Source organism: Macaca nemestrina, chromosome 12, assembly GCF_043159975.1.
Source record: "Macaca nemestrina isolate mMacNem1 chromosome 12, mMacNem.hap1, whole genome shotgun sequence".
Lineage (NCBI taxonomy): Eukaryota > Metazoa > Chordata > Mammalia > Primates > Cercopithecidae > Macaca > Macaca nemestrina.
This window is the reverse complement of record NC_092136.1, coordinates 125,511,118-125,533,457: the sequence shown is the minus strand read 5'-3', so window position 1 is coordinate 125,533,457 and position 22,340 is coordinate 125,511,118. Positions and strand designations below refer to the sequence as shown.

General features: G+C 49.1%; 2 protein-coding genes across 9 annotated transcripts in view; one reads left to right on the top strand and one right to left on the bottom strand.

The window, feature by feature from the left end:
* Positions 1-9,648, top strand: part of LOC105476247 (cell adhesion associated, oncogene regulated) — a 243,450-nt gene extending 233,802 nt beyond the window's left edge. For 5 of the 6 annotated variants that reach the window (XM_071076038.1, XM_011731984.3, XM_071076036.1 and 2 more), the window contains 2 exons: positions 4,511-4,854; positions 5,386-9,648. In XM_071076038.1, the coding sequence (XP_070932139.1) occupies positions 4,511-4,854; positions 5,386-5,549 (508 nt within the window). In that variant the 3' untranslated portion in view covers positions 5,550-9,648. The remainder of the gene's footprint in view (positions 1-4,510; positions 4,855-5,385) is intronic. The other variant, XM_071076039.1, reaches the window with a different exon arrangement.
* A 404-nt stretch (positions 9,649-10,052) lies between these two features.
* Positions 10,053-20,379, bottom strand: LOC105476479 (V-set and immunoglobulin domain containing 10 like 2). 3 transcript variants are annotated; one of them, XM_071076043.1, is made up of 12 exons: positions 20,298-20,379; positions 18,383-18,733; positions 17,843-18,118; positions 16,144-16,419; positions 15,289-15,537; positions 14,368-14,628; positions 12,745-13,035; positions 12,049-12,345; positions 11,259-11,381; positions 10,935-10,959; positions 10,776-10,828; positions 10,053-10,623 (listed from the first exon to the last, which is right to left on the bottom strand). In XM_071076043.1, the coding sequence occupies exons 1-12, from the start codon at positions 20,377-20,379 to the stop codon at positions 10,526-10,528; spliced, it is 2,382 nt and encodes a 793-aa protein (XP_070932144.1). In that variant the 3' UTR covers positions 10,053-10,525. The 3 variants fall into 3 exon arrangements, with proteins under 3 accessions (XP_070932144.1, XP_070932146.1, XP_070932145.1); XM_071076045.1 differs by lacking the exons at positions 10,935-10,959; positions 11,259-11,381; positions 12,049-12,345; ... (4 more) ...; positions 18,383-18,733; positions 20,298-20,379 and having other exon boundaries at positions 14,368-14,663; XM_071076044.1 differs by lacking the exons at positions 10,935-10,959; positions 11,259-11,381; positions 12,745-13,035; ... (3 more) ...; positions 18,383-18,733; positions 20,298-20,379 and having other exon boundaries at positions 10,562-10,828; positions 12,221-12,345; positions 14,368-14,663.
* Between the last annotated feature and the right edge of the window lie 1,961 nt (positions 20,380-22,340).

The following is a 22,340-nucleotide window of genomic DNA, read 5'->3' as shown; positions in this document are numbered from 1 at the left end:
GGCAACAGAGTGAGACCCATAAAGAAAATACAGGTTTCTAGTAGCTTTTTATTACCTCCAGATTCTTGGGGTTTTTTTGTTTTTTTTTTTTTTTCTGAGACGGAGTCTTGCTCTGTCGCCCAGGCTGGAGTGCAGTGGCCAGATCTCAGCTCACTGCAAGCTCCGCCTCCTGGGTTCAGGCCATTCTCCTGCCTCAGCCTCTTGAGTAGCTGGGACTACAGGCGCCTGCCACCTCGCCCAGCTAGTTTTTTGTATTTTTTAGTAGAGACGGGGTTTCACCGTGTTAGCCAGGATGGTCTCGATCTCCTGACCTCATGATCCGCCCGTCTCGGCCTCCCAAAGTGCTAGGATTACAGGCTTGAGCCACCGCGCCCAGCTACCTCCAGATTCTTGCAGAGCAATGCGACATCAAGGCAGAAGATCACTTAGTACATTTTAGGCCATCACTGTTGAGGTATTTCATTAAGTACCTGACTGTACTGTGTGTCCTAAGGCATCTGACACTGAGAACTGTCATTGCCTTTACTCCAGGAGACTGAAGTGTAAGTCAGACAACTTTGAAGCTGACAGATAATAGAAGAACCTTACAGATCCCAGAATCAGTATTGAACTAGGACAGAAATAACTACTATCGTGATACAAAAACTCAAAGTGTATCCATTCATTCTCACTTTAATATATGTGTCTATCTTACTGTTGGGCATGGGCTGCTATAAAGTACTTTGACTATTAGTTTAATTGTTGCTCCCTGATAATTAAAAAAGGAACCAGTCTGGTGTTCTAATGTTTATCATTTTTAAAAAACATTTTTGAGGTCCTATTGTGTGTTATTTTCTATGTGCTTAGTGCCAGCCATTATGAAATTAGTTAGAGTTTAATGTGAATTGGGACTTTTACTACTTTTCAGACAATACAAATACTTTAAAACATTTTAACTCCATTTCCCCCTCTAATGTTTTGTGTTATTTTCATCATTTGTATTCTAAAAATACTTAAAATCCTCTAAGACATTAAAATTACTGCTTTTGCAATCCATATTTATTCAGAATTCCCTGGTTTCCTTTTTTTGTTGCTACTCATTCCTTTCTGTATTTCCTTTTTTTAAAAAAATCTGTTGCTAGTCATTGTCCTTCAACTTGAAGAACTTCCCTTAATATTTCTTATAGTACAAGACTGAAGGTGACAGAGTTTCCCAGCTTTTTTGTCAAAGAATATCTTTAATTTGTCTTCCTTTTTGAAGGATTTTTTTTCTTTTTTAACCGCTTATTGAATTCTAGATTGGCAGTTACTATCTTTCTGTATTTTAAAGACATTATTCTGTTACTTTATTGCTTCCATCATTTCTGTTGAAAAATCATCTATACAGCTATTGTTGTTCCCTTTCAAGGTAATACGTCTTTTTCTTCCGGCTGCTTTTTTGATTTTGTCTTTGTATGTTGCTTCTACCCATTTAATTATTGGCATTGATAGGTGTAATTTTCTTTGTACTTATTCTGCTTAGGATCCACAGAGCTTGGGTCTGCAGCTTGAGCTTTCATCAGGCTTAGAAAACTCTTAGCCTCTATGTCTCCAGTGCGGCGTCTGTTGCATTGTCTCTTTTTCCCCTGCAGAGAGACTCCAGTTACACATAGTTTTTCGCCATGCGGTGCCTCCTGTGTTCCTTCAGCTGTTTTCATATTTTCCATCCTTTGTCGTGGGAACCGATGTGCTTCATGATCAACAATCCTCTGTTCGCCTGTGCCCAGCTCGCTCTTATCCCCATGTGTTGAGTTCTTAAATTTCAGTTACTCTACTTTTAATTTCAGAACTTCCAAGTGATTATTAATATTAGATTCTAGTTCTCTGTTAAAATGATTGTCGTCTACTTTATTGAATGTATTCATCCAGTTTTTAAAGTCTTTGCTAACTCACTATCCACGTCACTTGTTTTTCTCTTGTTCTTGCCTCCTGATGTGCCCTGTACTTTTTATTGACTTTTAGACATAGATATACAAACTTGCAGAGTTTCTGGAAGATGTTTTCCCCCTCTAGAAAGGATTTCCTTCTGCCTTTGGCAGGCAGTTGGACAAGGGCCAGATCACTTTAAGTCATTCTGGGATTGACATGATTTGGTCCTGAGTTTCAGTCTTTATAAAAGCCCTCTCTACTGTCTTTCTGCTTCACTCTTCACTCTTTCAGTGCCTACCACGGTGTCTAACCTATGGAAGGTATTTAGCAAATGCTTTCTCAATAAAGGGTTCTTTCAGATAAGGTTATTTATATAGATGGATAATCATTAAATTCTCAGTAGTAGTAGTTCAAATTCACAAAGGCTTTTCTCCCCCCGACCTTGCCCCACATTTCCCCCTGTTTAGAGTCTGTAGATTCCATGCATTGAATACATTCAGGGGAACTTGAGGGTTCCCCGAGTATTGGGAGACTAACGACAAAATGCAGGAAAGGAAGACACTGATCACATGGGCATTTTTAAGTGGCTTTCAGATTAGTGCTCACCTTTGCCAGCATCCAGAAAAATTTTTTGTAAGTTCAGGGTTGAATAAAATAGACAAGAGAATCAGTCAGGAATGCCCTACTCTTCTGCAGTCATGACACTTCTAGACCAGTGCTCTGATTGTGGCTCCAGTTAACGTGCTTCCGCACCAGGGTTTTCTCCACTATTTATTCACTGAAGACGTGTGTGGAAACACATAGGTTATATCTAAATTAGGCATTTTTTTTTTTTTTGCTATAGAATTAAGCATTAAAATTAGAGTCATATTAGATAATTATTCTGCACAGATGAATACTTGTCTTACCTTACTTACCAGGTGACTGGTCTCTGAATTTAATTATCTATATAGTGAGTATATTTCTCTATTTGAAATTAAAGTTGGAGTTATTTAAAGATTTGGTTTACTGACAGATATCTTATTCTCTTTCAGGTTTATGTCTGTCTTCATGCTTAAGATTTGGTATTTCCAATAACTTGAACCAGTGTAACTGCTAGCAACAGTTGATTAGACTTTTACTGATTTTTCTTTGCCCCAGAAACATATCAGCCCATGTTTAAAGGATGCAAATCCAAATAATTCTTATCTTCATTGCCTAACATTATCTAGCTCCAGGATACTACTGGTCAGTCCTATGTGTTTCCTACCTAACATGTCCAAATCAAAGCCCAGTGCAATGTCATCTCCAGACTTTTCTTACTCCCAATTTTAGGGAAAAAAAGTCTCTGAGGCTCTAACTTCCAGAATGTTGGAATAGCTTGATCATCAACAGATAATAATGATAAAATCTGGATTACTTGAAATTATTGGAGAATAAACAGAAGCAGGCAGAAACAATAAGAGTCTACCCTTGTAATAAAATATGTGAGATTTATGAGTTTATGGGTTTTTGTCTGAAAGCGTTCTCCAATCTCAGGGCAAGGATGCAAGCAGAAGCTATCAGAGCACTGAGTTTGATGCCAACAGAGCAACCAGAAAATTAAAAGGAAAATCCAGTTTAAAAAAAATTACTATACATGTGAAGAAACAGGAAAATGTGATAATTAAGGGGGAAAAAAAGTCAATAGAAACAGACTCTGAGATGACCCAGGTGTCACAATTAGCAGATAATGACTTTAAGCAGCCATTATAAATATGTTCAAGGACTTAAAGGAAGGTATACACATAATAAATGAACTTATAGGGAATTTAACCGATAAACAGAACCTATACAAAAGACCAAATGGAAATTCCAGAGCTAAAGAGCTCAGTAACTAAAATGGAAAATTTACTAGATGAGCTTAACAGCTATTGGAGACAACAGAGGAAAAAGTCAACGGACAAGAAGATAGATCAGTAGAAATTGTCCAGTCTGAAGAACAGAAAGAAAAAAATTAAAATGCACATTGTAGGTAAAGGCAAGAATTAAAAGTAGAGCAGAATTGATGTGAAATGCTCCGTGGTAATAAATTCCAGTAATTAATTCTGTGAAGAAAAAAGTTGAAAAATTAAAAATTCCTGGATTTTGAATGTCTAATCCTTAGTGTTTCCTCCAAGAATGAGGGGGAACATATCATCTGATTTCAAAGCAGTGTGTTTTTGGTTAACTTTCCTAAGGTCGTTTCTTTCATGTGGCCATACATTTCTTAGCTTCCTGTCCTCGTCTTCCTCTTTCATTCCCTCATTCTTCCCAGTAGCTAATGGCCTTTTCCTTCTGGGTGCTACTTTTGGGAGCCAGTTAATAATGAAGTAGATGACTTCTGACAGTAGACTAAGACAAAGGAAGCCTGTGTGCTGGGACATTGTATAAGGATGCATTCTTAAGTCTTCTTTCGATGTATTCTCCTGTTGTGTGGCACTTTCACTATCATTTTCAAATTCTCAGGATTTCAAATCATGATGAATCATTTAGTTGTTTTTAAGCATCAGTCTTTCTTAAGAGTCTGTGAATACAGAATACCAAATGATATTTCAAAATAGGCTTATTTTAATTATTAGTTCCTCTAGACACAATTCTGTTTCTTTTGGTTTAAACTCTGCAGGTGTTTCACCAAAACCAACAGCACTTTCAGCAGCAGCCCTCTCCCTGTGGTCCCTGTAGTAGCACCTTATCCTCAGGATGGTTTGGAAATGAAGCCCCTCAGTCACATGAAGGTGCCTGTATGCCTGGCTTCTGCAGTCCCTGATTGTGGTCAGTTGCCTGAGGAGAGCATCAAGGACAATGTGGAACCAGTCCCTACTCAGCGTACCTGCTGTCAGGACATTGTAAATGACGTCAGCTCTGATCGCGCAGAAGATCCAGCAGAGTTCAGCAGAGGTCAGGAAGGCATGATCAACCTTGGGATTCCAGATCGTCTTCAGTTAGCTAAGAGCTGTGTATGGGAAGGTGATGCTTTCAGAGTTTCCTCTCTATTAGTTTACATAGTTCTTGGGAGACTGGGTGGGGTGCTGGGTCCTTCAAGAAAAGATAGGACTCAAGTTAAAGGATTCTTTGAAATTCTGTTATTACTCATGTCCTTCATCTCAGGCTGTCAATCCCATCACACTTGGGAAAATCTATTTGGAAATAGGCTTTGATTTCATTCATAGGGTAACAGAAGATGTGGTGGAAGAATGCATTTTGTGAACATGAGCCCCTTTTTGATTTGAGTTGGTTCTGGAGTGGTAACCTTTCTTTCAGATGGTTATTTTAGGGCTTTTAAGGGGTTGCTTTAATCCTCAGGTGAATTGTATAGCTACTCATGAGAGTTCAACTTTATTTAAACCTTCTGTCTCCCTCAAATTCAAACACAAACCAGGTTCTACTTGCGCTCGTTTTTCTTTCTTCATGGCTCAAAGTGTGAAGAAGTTTTTAGACTGCTTTGTAAAAATCCACCTTTATCATTTGATAATGCTCCCAAACCTTTCTGTGTTTCAGGAGACAGCTGTGCCCATTCAGAAACAGAGAACAACATTGTAAGTTGGAATGCTCTTATTTCGCCACCTGTCCCAGAGGGCTGTGCTGAAAAGACAACGTGGTCTCCGCCTGGCATTCCTTTAGACAGCCCGACAGAGGTCCTTCAGCAGCCCCAGGAAACCTGAGGATGTGCAAACAACCAGTCATTTTCTGACTTCAAGCCAGTAACTGCACAAAACAGGCCTGGGAGTGAACTGTGTGAAGGACCTTAATTCAAATCAGAGAAAATCATTATTTATTTTTTGTAGTAGTAATGTCATATGAATGTATCTTAAAATGTGTGCCCTTTTATATTATTTATGCCTTAAATGTTTTCTTCCCCATTCCTTCCTGCCCCTCAGTAGGAAACAACCTTGTTTTGCATAGTATTCAGTCACCTGGAGGGCCGAGGGGTCCTTCCATGTTTTCTAACAGCTACAGTGACAGCAAGAGCTCCTCATGCAAAGGATCCCATCTCTTGGCTGTTTTGGCTGAGAGGGAATGCAGGGGCCAATTGAAGGTTGCCACCAGCTGGGTTTTCAGGTAGAAAATGGTCTTTTAATAGTGTATTCTCAGACTTTTTTTTTTTTTTTTGAGATGGAGTCTTGCTCTGTCATCCAGGCTGGAGTGCAATGGCTTGATCTCGGCTCACTGTGACATCTGCCTCGCGAGTTCAAGCAATTCTCCCGCCTCAGTCTCCCGAGTAGCTGGGACTACAGGCATACAGGCACCTGCCACCACACCCGGCTAATTGTTTTGTATTTTTAGTAGAGACAGGGTTTCACCATGTTGGTCAGGCTGGTTTTGAACTCCTGACCTCAAGTGATCCACTGGCCTCCGCCTCCCAAAGTGCTAGGATTACAGGCGTGAGCCACCATGCCCGGCCTGTATTACCAGACTTTCTGAGAACACTTTGAAGTCAACTGCAGTTGTGACCCATGTTTATAATAGCAGACCTGGCTGGCGAATTTTACAAGAGTGCCTTCCACAAAAGTGGTGATGTGACCTGTTGACTTTCTATCTGCACGTGGGCACAAGTGATGTTCAGTTTGCTAGGCACTAGTCATGGTGTTGTGGACATGGTGGAGTGTAAGGTCTTGATGAATTACGGCAGTATGCAGAAAAGAAACCAAGGCCAGAGAGACAAATAATGCCTAATGTCCCACTGCTTTAAAATTACATTAATTTATCAAATGGCTACTATGGGGCTCTCTTTGACCGTTTCTAGGAGTAGGAACAAAATAAGACATTAAGTGGTGGCTTGAAGAGAAAGATACACATTTTTAGAAGAAAGAAAGGGGAAGGCTGCAGGGAGCCCGTCTTGGTGGGAGCTCTCCAGTCTGTTGGATTAGCGTAGGAATATGCTCATGGTGCCCTGACGCTGAAACTAGTCATCCCCCATCTCCAACATAGGCAGCAGCCTGCAGGGGTGAGTGTCAGAAAAGACTTACGTTGGAAGAAAAGAGTTTTTTGGGTTTTTTTTTCTGAAATTTCCTGATACCTCTTTCAGAATGTCACCCTTGTAAACAGGCACCCAAAGCGTTGGTCAGCAGAGCTCCTGACCACGGCTGCCTCTGCGTGACAAGGACATTTGCAGCTGCCTTTGGAAGGCTCTTCACATTAAAAAGCAATAATTATATCAGTATGTTTCATAGCTTGAGTCAAGCTTTCAAGGATCACTGCTCCTTTTTGCATTATGCATCCGTTTGGGGAAAGAAACAGAAAATTATTCTCTTTATATAGAGTCAAGCAATTCCAGCAGAAGTGAAGAAATTAACGTTAGTTTCCCAGAAATCGCAGTGAAATAGAATATAATACTATGTTAACCAACTTTCTGTATAAATGCATCACTATTCCCTTACATATGTCTATATATTTTATAATAGAACTGTTAGTGAAAATGTGCTTGTTTAAGCTGGGTCACTATGCAAGAGTTACTTCCAGTAGAATGTAGTGAATGTAATTCCCTAGTCAGATATTAGGGATGCTGTAGACCCAAGTTCTACATTCCAGATGTCCGTGCCTTTAGTATACTGGATTTATTCTTCATGTTGCTTAGATGCAATTAGCTCTGGAGGGGGATAGCTGCATCCCTTATTTCTGGGACTAGCAAAGGACGAAGTCCCAGCACACAGAATATGAAAGCATACCCTGTGTTAGCCAATCAAGTTACAGCAGTGCTGTCACAAAGGGAGTTTTAGAAAACAGGCGAGTCAATGTCCATAGACAGCCATTTTGATTCAGGAAACAGGTGTATTAGCATGAGCCTTAGGTCATGAACTGCTTTTAAAGTTGAGTTTGAATATGGGATCTGTCCACGAGGAAGAGAAAATGGCTTTACCTTTAGGACAATCTCATTGTGGACTGCTTTATTTATATTATTAGTAACGCTGTTTTAAGTGTTATTCTTTTTATTGTATTTTATTTATAAAAAATGCCTTTATATATTGAAATATATAAATATATATATATACACACACACACACATATATATATATAATTGCCTTTATGTTTAGGCGGTATGAGTTCTCCCTAAGCGTGAGTTGGCTCTGAACTTTTCTGCCCTGCACAGGCACCCAAACAGTCCTACCTAATGTCACTTCACCAGGAAATGAGAGGGCATGGTACGGTGTGAGAGAGAGCACTAACACGTGTTGAATAACTGCTGTGTACCAGGCACTGTGCTCAGTGCTTGCTACTGTTAACTCATTTAACCCTCACAACACATCTACAAAGTTGGCATTAAAATCCCCAAGTCACCCAGTGAGCCATGGGACCTGAATCTGAACCCAGTTTATCTGGAGCCATAATCTGGGCTCCTCCCATTTTTCCATCCTGCTTTCCACAAGCATGGCGGTTCACTCTTTGGATAGAACCAGTCCCGTTCCGTATGCTGTGATCTGTCCCTGCTGTGCAATTCCTCCGAGGCTCCAGCTCCGCAGCTGAAGAAGCTGCCCTCTGGCCTCTGTGGGCAGAGCTCTGCTTATGACTTCGTCTTCCAGGAGTCCACATTTCTCCCCTTGATGCACCCGTCTGCCACCTCCACCTGGAAATTTGAGCTTTACTGTGCTCAGTGATCAGGAAATTGGTCAAGCCTCTTCATGTTCCTTCTCATCTAGAATTCTGTGTGATTGTTTTAGCGTTAAACTGCCCTGCTCCCACTGTATCATTTCACTATCTCCTTTTAATGTTTTCCTTTCAGTTTTGCACTGACAGTCTGGTGTCAGGTGCTGCCAGGGTGCAAGTGAAGTGGCAATGTTCTAAACCTTTGGAAGTGTTCTTAGCAAAAGCCTTTCTTTCTGGGTTTTGTTTTTGTCAAATGAGTCTATGAAGACTCAGTGCATCCATCTTGGGCTGAGCGTGCCACAGATCTCATTCCAGCTCCAGCGCTGCCAGGACGTGAAGTTTATGATTGAATTTTACCTGTGATGCTCTCTTTTAAAGTAATGACTTTGAGATGCATGCTTTGTATCATATTGAAAAGTATGTTTGATTTTCCTTAAAGTTGTAATGTTATGTGTGAAACTGTACATATTTTAAATGATGTAGCTTTGGCAGGTTTTATTTGGTTGACATGATTTTATATTAAAAGAGAACGCTGCTTTCATATAGCTTAGCCCCTGAAGGCGGGGCTACTCCCTGTTTGTACAACGCTGCTTATAGTTTGTGACTGGGGTTGGCGAATGTCTTCCTCTGAAATTCTTTGGAGCCTCCACCCCTGTCCTCCCCTGAAACTCCCCTGTGCACACCCCTTCTGTTCTGGCTGCAGAGATCCAGGCCCCGAAGGAGCAGGATCTTGGGCAAGTGTTTTAGGGGAGGCTGAGACCATGCCTGAGCCTGGGGGGCGATGTGGAGGCAGGCCCAGCTCCTCCGGGCAACTTTGCATTTGTTTGGAAGGAAGGGAGGTGGGTAGGAGAGGAGCTTGGAAGGATGAGGAGGAGCGGTCCTGCCTCACACATTGTCTATTTTTACCGTTAACCTAGGGCCACATTGTTATGAACTCCAGTATAGAAATTTAGCCTTGTGAAAAAGTGTTGTTTTACTGCCCTAAGAAGATACACATCTCTAGGCATCTCTGACCAGAAAGCCAACAAAGTCTTTTGCATCGGGTGTGGCCCTTTTGTATTTTATTTCCCGTATTTAAATCAGCCTTCCTTACACCCTAGCCCCAGTGCTGAGAGCTTTGAGGGTAGCTGAAACCCCTTATCTAATAAAGGCTAACTCTGTGAGAACCACAGAACCATCTTCGGTTTCTCAATTTTCTGTCTCCTTTCAGGCGCCACTTCCCTTGTGCTGGCGGGTCACCCGTTGGCTTTCTTGCCGTTTCTTCTCATCTGTGTCTCCTGCAGAGGCGGCTTGGAGTCCCGAGTCTTCTAGTCGAACAAGCATTCATTTGTGTTTTCACCCAGATTGCAGACACACACACAAACACACACACACACTTGGAGCTAGTGAGTCATGCTGGCAGCTGACATTGTGACTCTGGAACAGCCCCGGTGTTCTGTGGGCCAGCTCCCCCAGCCTGGGGGCGGGAAGCTACATCTGCAGTACCTCCGCTCTGTATCTTGTGGGCTGGGACTCCTGGAGTCGGGCCACTGCAGCGTCAGTGATGTTCTTAAGCTACGGTTGAGCGAAGGAACACACGCCTACACACCTTGTTTGTCCCCACTGGCCACACCTGGGACCCAGCCATCAGCCTCTCTCTGCGGGAGTTGCAATGGAAATAGCCCTCTGTTGGCATGGACATCAGCTCTGATTTATTTAGGAATTGCTCCATCCAGACTTTGTTCTGGAAGCAGCTAGCTTGCTCATACTTCTGTAGCACCACAGACGGTTCCCAGTACCATGGCTGTCACTTGCCCTCAGACACCCAGTGATCCTTCTCTCCCAATTGTGGGTCCTCCTCCTCGTCCTGCCACCTCTGTCTTCCACAAGCTGCGCCAGGGCTTCTCTTGTAACCATGTCACTTAGGGCCTTGCACCAGTTGGAAAGACTGGCTGTTAAGTGAAAGTGGTAGTTGGTGTCTTAGCTACGTTGGTTTTACGACCAAAGTCTGACAGAAACGCTCTTCCCAAATCCCACCTGCCTTCCCTAAGCCTATCTGCATCTTCCTCTTTGGACCTCATGGTGTTGCAGTCACTGTGATGGTGACATTCACTGGAGCATCCGTGGTTTCTTGTGCAGGATCCAAACCTGGGGTGGTGGTTGGTGTTTCAAGGCCTAGGAAAAGTGTATGTGGGCAAAGAACAGAGAGATGCTTTGGGAGTGTCCAGATGTTCCTAGAGCTCAAGAGAGACCAAGCGTCACCCTCAGCACCCAGCAGTGGTCGCCTTGCACACGAGTCGTCTTTTTCTGGATATAGTCGTGCTTACCTGCCTGCACCTCAGCATCTTCTCTGGAGCCCCTCTGTTGGTGCCTTTGCTCCCTGAGAGTGAAGTGGGAGAGTAAAGTTAGTGGCAACTCACTTCCCTCGCTTTCCTTTCCAACTGGAGGAAAGCCCTAGCCCCCAGGATGACGGGTTCCACACTCACATGGGAACAAGCACTTGACCAAGGCCTGTAGGAAGGAAAAGAAAAGAAACATTACTTGGCCAGCCCAGCAGAGATCCCAGGAGAATGGCCCTCTCTTTCCCAATGGGTCTGTACTTGGGCCTCAGCAACCCAGAAGGGGATGGCCCCAGGTGCCTGAGTTGGGGGTTTGAGCCCTGAATGGCAACATCTAGCAATGGGGAGAGGGTCAGAATTAAGGAAGAGCCTAGATTCTTCTCCCCTGGGAGTGCTGCATCTCTTTTGGATAGCTCAGGGTCTGGCCACCCTGTGGGATCAAGCAGCCCTTCCCTTCCCATTCTCACTCACAGGGGAAAGTCTCTGGGTGCCGGGCAGCATACTGGAACACCAGTAGAGAGGCCACCGTTGCCACCACCATTCCTGTGCCTGCTGCACCCAACACCGCTGGGTAGGCACTGAAGGGGGGGTCCGCTAGGAGGGGAGAGCACAGGTTACATGGTTTCGAGCCACTGCAGAACTTGGGCCACAGTGGCTTGTAGGGAACCACCAGGGTTCTGGAGAAGCGGTGCCCTGCTCATCCAGTTCCCCCTGCAGCTGACATGCGGGACCCAGAGAACCCAGAGATCAGGTCTCTCCCAAGGAACACAGCGCTCTGTCTGCCTAGTGCTGTGGGGTTTGACTCTCCTGCCAAGTCCTGTTTCTGGTGCAGAAGGCAAAAGTCTGGTTATCTTGGCGGCTTGGGGCTGAAGGGAAGTATGCCATAAAATAAGGAATTCCCAGGATGGAGAGGGGGCAGCAGGAAGCCGAGAGCCTGCCTGTAGCCCTGGAGGGGAGACTGAGGCACAGAGTGGGCTCCTGTTCTTAGTCACCGGCACCTTTTCCTTCCTCTCTATTCTGATCACATGAATTAGGGTTCCTAACCCTCAGCCTGGAGCCTCCTGAGCCCCCCAGGGAGGGACGGGAAAGAGCCGTGGTGATTATCTGAGGGGAGAGTGGAGAAGAGGACGGGCTGGGGACGGGAGAATTCAGCAGGACGGGAGCAAATGAACAGAGGAGGGGGTGCTCTGTGAAGAGGAAGATGAACCAGGGGCCAATGCTTTGGAGAAAAGGTGGGTCCCTCCCTGGCATTAGCTGGCACCTGGTATCTTCACCTCAGAGGGATGTCCTGCAGTGTGGTGATTCAGAGCCAGGATGCGGAAGGCATAAAGGACCCCGGGGTCCAAGCCGCCCAGAAGCCGGCCTCGGCTCTCCGGCTCAATGTCACTAGCTGCCGTCTCCCACGCCCCAGCTCCTGGGCCCAGGGCACTGGCCTTCCGCTGCACCAGGAAGCCCGTCAGGTTCCCGGGGCCTGCGATGGCCCATTGAAGCTGCACCTCTCTCCGGTGCCTCCCGTAGGTCAGGCGGCTGATGGTGACGTTGGGAGGAGCTGGATATCCTGGGTGAGGGTGGGGACACAAAGAGGCACATGTATACCTACAACCACGTGAGCTTGTGCCCCCAGATTTGCTCCTGTCGAGAGGCAGCCTGGCTGTGTGGAAAAGGCACTGGATTGGGGTCTGTGGACCTGAGAAGCCCTGTCTTGTCCCATCAGTTTTTTCATGTATAAAGTGAAAGGGAGGCGATGCTGCCTGCATGGCGTTCTGTCTGCCATGAGTGTACCAGAGTCACGAACATGTTACCCATCTAGCTCTTGAGTCCTGCCTATGCCCAAGGAAGCTCAAGCGCTCACATTTTGGAGCGGGGAATCCTTGTGCCTTTCCACTTAAAGCACTCTGTGGCTGTTGGTCTCCCAGCCCCCACCTCACCACACACACACACTCGACCCCTCACTCACTCAGGACCTCCAGCAGCACGCTCCGACTGCTGTTACCCACGGCGTTGCGGGCCACGCATTGGTAGGTGCCCCTGTGGTGTGCTGGGTCAGCATCGTAGATGCCCAGGCGCAGCTGGGCACCCTCAGGGTGCAGCATGAATCCTGAAGTGCCATGGTCCACCTGCTGTTGTTGAGGCCCCAGCCAGAGGAGCTGGGCAGGTGGTGTGCCCCCGCGGAGCGAGCACTCCAGCCAGGCCTCTCCCCCCTCCAACACTGACACGCGGGGCTCAGCCACGTCCAGCTGTGGGGCTTCTGCGGGGACAGAGAGGAAGAGGCTGGCTAGTGGGAGGGCCTGGGGACAAGGTGCTGGCCAGCATTGGAAGGGATGGAGAGGAGATGGAGCGGGAGTGCTGCAGAGTTGATAATGAGGCTTGTCTGGGGCCAGTCTGCTTTCTCTTCACGTTCCCATTCTACGCCAAGTTCCTGTCGCAGTGTGCTCCAGGGATGGCTGATATAGGATAAAATCAGCAGTGTTCCTCCCTGCTCCTTCTCTGCCCCACCCTAGCCTCAGCTCCTGCAGGCAGGGGCCCTGCCTTACTGGTCTCTGCATGAACAGCCCCTTCCAGCACCTGTCCTCCCTCCCACTAGTGGCCCCCACCTCCTGGCTGGCTCCAGGCGTAGCGCTGGGCCCATAGCAGGCACTCAGATTTTATGGACTGACTTATTAAAGACCCAGACTCTCAGGTGTCAATGAATCTCCTACGATGGAATTTCCGGTCCTGAGACTGAGTAATAGGGAAGGAAATATTTGGGGTTGAGGCCTCCCTAGAGCCCTGAGAACATGCTAGTTACCAAGCCTTTGGAGACGAAGAAGTAAACCATTCTGTGAGAACTGTTGTGTGTGACAGCTTCTCTGTTTGCTTTTCTTACATTTTTTTTTTTTTTACTTTGATATGTAATTCTTTTTTCCTGGTTGCAGTAAATAGACTGGCAGAGCCAGATGAAGACAAGGAGGAACCAGACCAAAACCAGAGTAAGAGAGGTAAAGAACTGACTTTGGAAACATTAATGCAAATCAACAGTATAATCAGGCATCTCTCTTACGCAAATCCATGTAAATGAAGACTATGCAATTGACATTTCCACGTCACCTAGATCAGTGCTATCCAATATTGTAGTGACCAGCCACGTCAATATGGGAACTTGAAATGTGGCCAGGCCAGATTGAGATGTGCAGTAATTGTATATATACCAGATTTTAAAGATAAGATGTCAAATATCTAGTTAATAATTTTTATGATTACATGTTGAAATGATAACATATTGGATATATTGAGTTAACTAAAGTGTTTCACGTGTTTCTTCTCCTTTTTAAATGTGCCTGCTAGAATATTTTAGATCACATATATAGCTCACATTATATTTTTATTATACAACTCTGACCTAGCCTAACCCCCTCATTTTATGGATCAAAGAAAACTTGAGTCCCTGGGAGCTCAGCTCCTACCTACCTCCTAGCTTCTCCGTCCTCACTGACTCGCTTTCCATGCCAGCACAGCCACCCCACAAGATCTCTTTCTCCTGGTTCCAAAGGGTTGCTCCTCCTGTCCCAGTCCCAGAACAAACTCGCTAGCCCCTACTCACCCAGCTGGAGGTGGCAGTGGGGGTCAGAGGTCCTGAGCAGGTGAGTGCCCCGGCAGGTAAACTCTCTGCCAGCCAGATCTTCCTGGGCCTGCAGGAGGTGAACGGCCGTCGAGGAGCTGCTACTGCCCAGGGGCTGCTGCTGTTCGTCAAGCCAGCTCAGCGTGGCGGGGGGCTCACCGCCAGGCCACTCACAGCTCAGCATGATGAACTGGTGCCCCATTGTGGCTGTGCTCCAGCAGGTGGGCCTCCCGAGAGGCTCCCCTGGAAAGAATGATGGCTCAGCATGGCCCTGTGGAAGGAGGAAGGGCTTGGCACATCCGCCCTATCCCCCTTCCTTCATTTGTTCCTTCACTCCCTCCTTCCTTCATCACTTTGTCACTCACTCATTCACATACTCATCATTTATTGATGGCTGATCATGTGCCAGGGAAATGGTGGGAACAGACATTAAACAATTATTATGATTTAATGTGTGCTAGAATATAGACAGAAAGACAAACTCTCTGGGGCTTCCAGAAAGAGGACAGGATGACCTCTGAGCTCTGTCTTGGCTGATGGCTGGGAGTTTCTCTCTGCACACTTGGCAGAGAGAATGCTGAAGGCAAATTTCAAGCCCAACATGCGTCAGAGCGGTAGAAGGGCAGTGTAGGGGCAATGAGAGGCTGCTGACCCTGAAGGCAGGGACAGTGGGGAGGTGTCAGGGCTCCAAGGCCGAAGTGAGGAGGACAGAGCACAGTGTGGATGGGAAAGATGGGAGATGGGGACTGAGAGCTGAGTGCCGCCCACCTGCTTGTTACGTGGCATGTTTTGGAGCCTGCAGTCTGGAGCGCCACCCAGATCCCAGGCCCTCCGGCTCTCCCCTGACCTCTACCCACACTCTGCCTGGAATGTCAGAGCCCTGGGGTTCCTGTGTCCACTCACAGAGCGTGACTGTGCAGAGGGCAGGCGGTGCCAGGGCTGGGTGCCGGCCAGTGCAGGTGAAGATGCTGCCACTGGAGAGCTGGGCGGCTGCATGACTCCAGGTGACGTTGCTGGGGGCAGTAGGGCCAGGTCCCTGGGGTCCTTCCCACTGCAGCTGTGCAGGCGGAAGCCCCTCAGGCCAGGCGCAGAGCAGAGTCACAGCCCCGGGGCTGGGATGCACTGCACAGGAGGGCTGTCCCTCAGGGGGATCTGGATGGGGAAGTGAGTGAGGCTGGGGCAGGCTCCACTGCCAGTGCCCTGCAGGCCCCAGGCCAGGCAGGGGAGTCTGGAGGCCAGGGGTGTCAATGGGTAGAGGAGTAGGGAGAAGTGGGTCAGGGGAAAGATCGAGTCTCTCTGAGGGGCTGGTGAGGAACAGGCTGAGCTCTCAGGTGAGGGGCAGGAGGTTACCAAGTGTACAGGAGTTTAGAGTCCCCAAGGAATCCCAGAGACCCCATGGAAGACCCCATCTCCCATTCTCATCTTTGCCTCTGGGCACCCAGGAGCCAGCACACCTTGCCTCACTGCCATCGCCCTTCTCTGTGCCTCAGTTCGGTCCACAGGGCCACGGGAATAATCACTTAGTGGCGGGAGGCTAGTAGTGTCGGTAGCTTCCCTGCTTCCCTTCCCCTCCCCATAGTTTTCTTATCCTCTTTCTCTGCCCTCCAACCCCACTTGGTCGGAGACATCCCTCCAACAAGAGCAACTTCGGCACGCCTCTCCACGGGGCAGCTGGGTCTGCCTGAGAACAGGCCCACAAAGGCTCCAGCGTGAGTTGTCCCCAGGCCAGGTCTGGGCGTCACCCGACCCCACACTCACAGTAGATGGTGAGCTGGACAGTAGTCTGGGTGCGGGAGTCCAGGTAGCTGTTGTGGGCCAGGCAGGTGTACAGACCCGTGTGGACACGGCCTGCTCTGGCGATGATGTAGATAGGCCCCGTGTGGACTTGCGTGTGGTCACGGAGCCACACGTAGTGACTAGGCGGGTTGGAGGCGGCCAGGCAACTCAGGGTCACCTCTTCCCTCTCACTGGCCCAGAAGCCCTCCTCAGCGAGTCCCAGTGGCTCCATGGTGATCACAGGCTTGTCAGGACCATCTGGAGAGCAAGGAAGGCCGGTTACACCTCCCCAACGTCATTCCTTCATTCACGCACATGCTCATCTCTGAATGTATGCATCGATCCTGGGGGCATGTAGTATGCTCTGGCCTGTGTCCACCCTGAGGCTAGGCCCTCCTGGAGCTCAGAGTCCAGGGATCATGGGCAAGTCCAGGCTGCTCAGGGCTTATGTGTGGAGGTGAGCGCCCTGGGCTGTGGGCGCTTCCTCGAGGGACTCCTGGGTTGGGCCAAGGTGGGGCAGAAGAGAGGAAGGAGACCAGTGTTCCCCATGCGCCTGAGACTGAGGGGCTCTTGGAAGCAGAGAGGCAGCCACTGTAGACTTCAGGAGTCAGATACCACAGTGGGATGATACCCTGAGCCGGATCCCAGCAGCCGCCTCCTTTCACTTCCTGGGACTCCACCTTCCCCTCTCTCCTGTGTTCCAAGCTCGGGGTCACCATCTTCGAAGCTCTCCCTGACTCCCAAGGAGTTGTGAATTCTCTGCCTGCTTCTAGTCTGCTCCTGCCTCTTTCTCAAGAACTCTCCTGCTCACCTGCCTCCTCAACAGTCCTCAGTTCACGATTTCCACAAACCGCCACTGTGAAGACCGATCAATAGGACGCTATTGGTCCTTGCTCCTTAAAACGTCTAAGACCAGCACTGTCCAATAGGGGAATGCCAGCCACAGAATTTTTTTTTTTTAACATTTTCTAGTAGCCAAATCTTAAGTAAAAGTGACCAAACCCAATCAAGCAAAAAACAAAAACCACCAACAGGTGTTTTACTATTTAACCAAATATATCCAGAATGTTATTTCAATATATAATCAATATAAAAGTTACGGATGAGGTATTTTACGTTCTTTCTTTTGGAATAAATCTTCAAAATCAAGTGTGCCTTCCATGCATACAGCACAGCTCCGTTTGGATTGGCTCCATTTCAAGTGACCGAAGATACACATGCGTGGCTGCCGTGTGGGACAGCGAGCTCTAGGCCACCCTGGCCTTCATCTTTCCCCCAGGGCTTCTGATTTCTAACTTCAGGCTTGCTGCCCTCTCCTCCCACTGTGGCCCCACCCCCTGTCTCCTCGGGGTCCCGCTGGTTTCTGAGAGCCCTCCAGGCTCAACCTAAAGGCAGACTTTCCAGGCCGCCAGTGAAATCGCGAGTGAGATTGTAAGCATGAATGTATGCACATTTTCCTGGAAAAGGGTGTCCGTGACCTTAAAAAGGCTAACAGCCTGGGACTAGAGCTGCACTGGACACCAGGGGCACAGCACCCCGTGACTCTTGCCTGCTGAAGACTTCTAGAGGGCGGAACACTCCCGCAGAGGAGGGATTTGGAGAGTTCTGAGGTGTGGAACCTGAGTGTGGATGGGGAGGTGAGTGTGAGCCCTGACAGCCCCCCCACCACAGTCTGACTCACAAATGACGTCCAGGAAGGCCCCGTCACTGCTCAGCCTGTTCACGGAGTTGCGAGCACTGCACATGTACCAGCCTAGGTGCGTCCGGTTGACCGGGTCCAGCCGGAATAGTGGCTCAGTGACCCCCACCAGGGCCTCTCCAAGGCCTTGGGATGCCTGATGCTGCCAGGCAAAGGTCACAGGCTCTGTGCCCTCCCGCACTGCACACGTGGCCACCACGGAGGCTCCCTCCACAGGGGACGGGTTACTCAGTCGCACTTGAGGCTTAGACACCGGCACTGGCCAGAGGAGGGAGAGGCCCGCCGTGTTATTACAGACCCAGGACACGCCCAGCTGTGTCCGGCACCCCCACCCCTGCTGGCTGGGGACTCACCAGCCCACCCACCTTGACCATCCCGTCCTCATCACCCCGGCTTTCCTCAGTCCCTGGAGTGGGGCGCCCTTTAGAACCTGGACCCCCCCACACACACAGGGAATGGGCAGCACACATGCAGAGATCCAAAGCAGCCCACGGACCGGCTGCAGCCGGGGCCAGGCCTCACCCAGCACGGCCAGCGTGACGTGGGAGTAGGCAGTGTGGAGCTGGCCACCAGCCACGTGCAGAACCTGGCATAGGAAGTGGCCGCGGGCACCCTCTCGAAGTTCCCCCAGCACCAGGCTGCCGTTCCTCAGACTCACGACTCCCAGAGCCGAGGCGATGGCCTCCACCTTGGACATGGCTCCATCGGTGACGGCCACAGGCCGGGGAACCAGGGAGCCCAGCGGGGTGAAGCTCCAGAGGACCAGCAGTGGGGCAGGCCCAGAGCCACAGGCCAGCTCCACGGAGCCACCTCGCACTCCCTGGACAGACACCACCTCCTCTGCAGGGGCCTCGGGAGTCGGGTGGGGCTGGCCTGGGGAGAGAAGGGGCATAGCAGGACTTCTGGGCTGCTCTGGGCTCTCCTGCACGCCCTGCCTTGCCTGGAGCCTCTCTTTTTGGTTCTGCAGTCCCAAGTGGCCCAGGCAGTGCTCAGGAAGACCACATAAAAGCTTTTCTGGAGTTGGTGGGCAAGAGACAGTTTCTGCGGGAGCCTCCGGCTGTCCTGCTTGGAGGCACTGAAGGAGGGGTTGACTGAAGTCAGAGAATGGACTGGAGCAGAGATCCCCACTCCTCATGGGCCACTAGACCATTCAAAAGGCAGATTTGTGGGCATCACCCCAGACTATGGGGTCGGACACCCGCCGCAGTGGGGAGGGGCCAGGGCCCAGGAATCCACATTTGTAACAAGCACCCCAAGATGAGGCTGATGATCAGTCCTGTGATGACGGTGACCCTGGAGATAAGGAGATCTGCATGGCCGCTGGCAGCTTGGGTCTGGAGTTCCCTGTGTAAGGATTCCAGGAGGATCCCTGGGCTCATCCCACCCTGTTCCAGTCGCATTGCAGCAAGGGGAAGAGGACACTGCCCGCATCAGCCCATCCAGCATTCATTCAGCTAAGCATAGAGTGCTGGGGTCACAAGGACAAATGAACCCCCCATCCCTGCTCTCATGGAGCTCCCAGTCCATCAGGGACCAGCCATTAAGTAGTTCCTGTGGAGTAAGTCACTCAACAGGTATTCTTGGCTCAGGGCCCAGCCCTCAACCGCAGCCTAAGCCCAAGTACCATGTTCCCCGCTATCCCCTCACATGCGGTCAGGGTGGGCCTCATGCCATAAAGTGCTGAGGGCCTCAGCAAATTTGCATGAAAATAAGTGCCTGGGGCCGGGCTCAGTGGCTCACACCTGTAATCCCAGCACTCTGGGAGGCTGAGGTGGGCGGATCACCTGAAGTCAGGAGTTTGAGACCAGCCTGGCCAACATAGCAAAACCCCGGCTCTACTAAAAATACAAAACTTAGCTGGGCACGGTGGCACACACCTGTAATCCCAGCTACTTGGGAGGCTGAGGCTGGAGAATCGCTTGAACCCAGGAGGCAGAGGTTGCAGTGAGCCGAGATCACACCACTGCACTCCAGCCTAGGTGACAGAGCAAGATTCCGTCTCAAAAAAAAAAAAAAAAAAAAAGAATAAAAATACGTAACCCGGAAACCAATTTCTTCCAACCCCATGGACATTGCTTTGGCCTGAGATGCCAGCATCTCTCACCTGGATTATGGCCATGATCTCCTGATTGCCCTAATCCCCCTCAAAAACCGGCAACTTTCTGAAACCTAGATCTGACCATGCCACTCCTAAGCTTACCACCTCACAGTGGCTCTCAGGGTGACTCCAGCTTCTCAAGGTAAAGCAAAGTGCTATCACCTACATGGCACATAGTAGTCACTCAGTGAACGCTAGTTAAATGTCTAGCGGATGAATGACTGAATGGACTTGATGCAATGGCTACACAAGTACAAAAGGAGGATCCCTCAGGAAGAGGCAGGAATAGTGGGATGGGAGTGGGAAATGAACCCCCGGGGGGATCTGAGTATCACTCACCTGAGGCCCTCAGGTGCAGAAGGCAGAGGCGTATCAGCAGCAGGAGGCTGACCGGGTCGTGCTGGGCCCTCTGACCCACCATGGCCCCATCTCCCCGGTGGCCACCCACCTGAGGCTCCTGCCTGACTTGTAGGCCCCTTCTACCCAGAGCAGAGCCCAGCCCTGGGAGGATGGTGGTCTGGCTCAGGTTGCCAACTTCAGCCCTGCCCATGCCTCCACTCCTGCTCTCCTGTTACCCTCAGTGCCTCGATGACTCGTGAATTATTTATGAGATGATTCACTCCATCCATAATGCAGAGTTGGGGAGGGCAGGATGTGGCTGGGGCAGACCCAGGGGAGAAGACCACCAGCTCCCTGCATTTTCACTCGAAGGATATTGTAAAATTAGAGTCACTGAACAGAGTTGAGAAAGACCCCAAACTCTTCTGGTCCAGTCACCTGCCCAACACAGGACTCCCAAACACAGGGATTGGGAGAATAACACCTTGTTTGTTGTAAAGAGTATATTATGAATATCAAACGACAAGACTTAAATTAGCACACGGGGGGCTTTTGGGGTGCTAAAATGTGCTGTTCGTTGAGTTGAGTGACAGTTACAGTTCCTCAAGTTGTACATGTATTTTTTATGTACTTTACAAATCTTTGGTATAATTCATGCACCCAGATGTGTTTGGTATCATTCATGCCTGTCCACGTATGCACTCATGCACACACACGGGTGAACAGCATGCAGTAGGTGCACCATTCATGCTCCTGGCTAGATTTGAAATATCAAGTCTGGACCCCGGAGCTGGACTGGAGCCCAGCATTCCTGCTGTCCAGGACTCTCTGAATGCTCCCTCTCTCTAGCTCTCCGAGCATGTCCTGTTGTCTAGCTGTCTCTGAATGACGGCCCGAGAAGGGGTCAGATTTTTCCATCCTCTGGTGGCAGGGTTAGACGGAGGATGAGATTCCTGAACCCCAGTGAGAAGGGGGATCTGATGTCTGGTTTCAAGTTCTCCAAGGCTCAGCCAAGACAGGAGCTGTCAGACTTGAATTCCAGGTGACTCCTCCAGGGCCCAGAGATGTCACTGTGGCACTCTGGCTTCTCACTTGCCTGGGACAGTGGCTGCATGGACGGAGGCTGTATGGACAGACCCTTATCCCACCCTCACTCGGCCCTTCCATGCCTTCCTCAGGGTCTCGAGTCCCCGTTCCCTCCTAACTCAGCTATGGGGCAGAATGGCAGGTGGTCCCTGAGAGTCAGGTTTGACTGCCCCTGGTGACCAGTCCATATGGGCCACTCATTTTAATTCCCCCACTCCCCAAACTGGGAATCTCCTCAGAAGTCCCTTAGAGGTTCCTATGGAAATACAGTGTGGGGATCCGGCAGCACTGTCCAGCTCAGGGTGGCTGGCCCCTGTCTCTGGAGAGAACAGGAGAGTTCCAGCCGTGTGAATCAGGGGAGCTTTCAAGGATCCTCTGGCGGCGGCAAGAGCTTGTGCTGATGCAGAGTTAGTCTACAACGCCTGCGTTATCAGCCCCCCAGCCTTTTCTCAGCTGGGGCATCAGGAACATGGAACTCAGGTGGGGCTCCTCAACCTGCCCTTTCCCCTTAGGAAGGGGACCCTCGAAGGGAAAGTCAGGGAGGGAGGGTATATTAGTCAGGGGTCTCCAGAGAAAAAGAACCAAGAGCCTGTATTATATACAGAAAGGGATTTATCATAGGGAATCGGGTCATGTGATTATGGAGGCTGACAAATCCCAAGATCTGCTATCCACAGGCCTGAGATCCAGGGAGAGCTGAGGTTTCGGTTTGAGTCTGAAGGCAGGAAAAGACCGCGGTTCCGGTTCAGGCAGTCAGGCAGGCAGAGTTCCATCTTACTCAGCCTTCTTGTTCTATTCGGGCCCTCACCTGATTGGACGAGGCCCACCCACACTGGCAAGGGCAATGTTCTTTACTGATTCTATCAATTCAAATGTTCATCTCACCCCAGAACACCCTCCCGAAACACCCAGAGTGGTGTTTGAAATGTCTGGGTACCCCGTGACCTAGCCAAGTTG

Bases quoted from the DNA above. Each gene is read 5' to 3' on its own strand.
- LOC105476479 (XM_071076043.1), bottom strand. From the start codon at position 20,379: ATGGTGGGTCAGAGGGCCCAGCACGACCCGGTCAGCCTCCTGCTGCTG. The intron at 18,734-20,297 runs GTGAGTGATACT...TTCTCTCCCCAG, and splicing joins TCTGCACCTGAGGGCCTCAG to GCCAGCCCCACCCGACTCCC. The intron at 15,538-16,143 runs GTGAGTGTGGGG...TTCCCCATCCAG, and splicing joins TGTCCAGCTCACCATCTACT to ATCCCCCTGAGGGACAGCCC.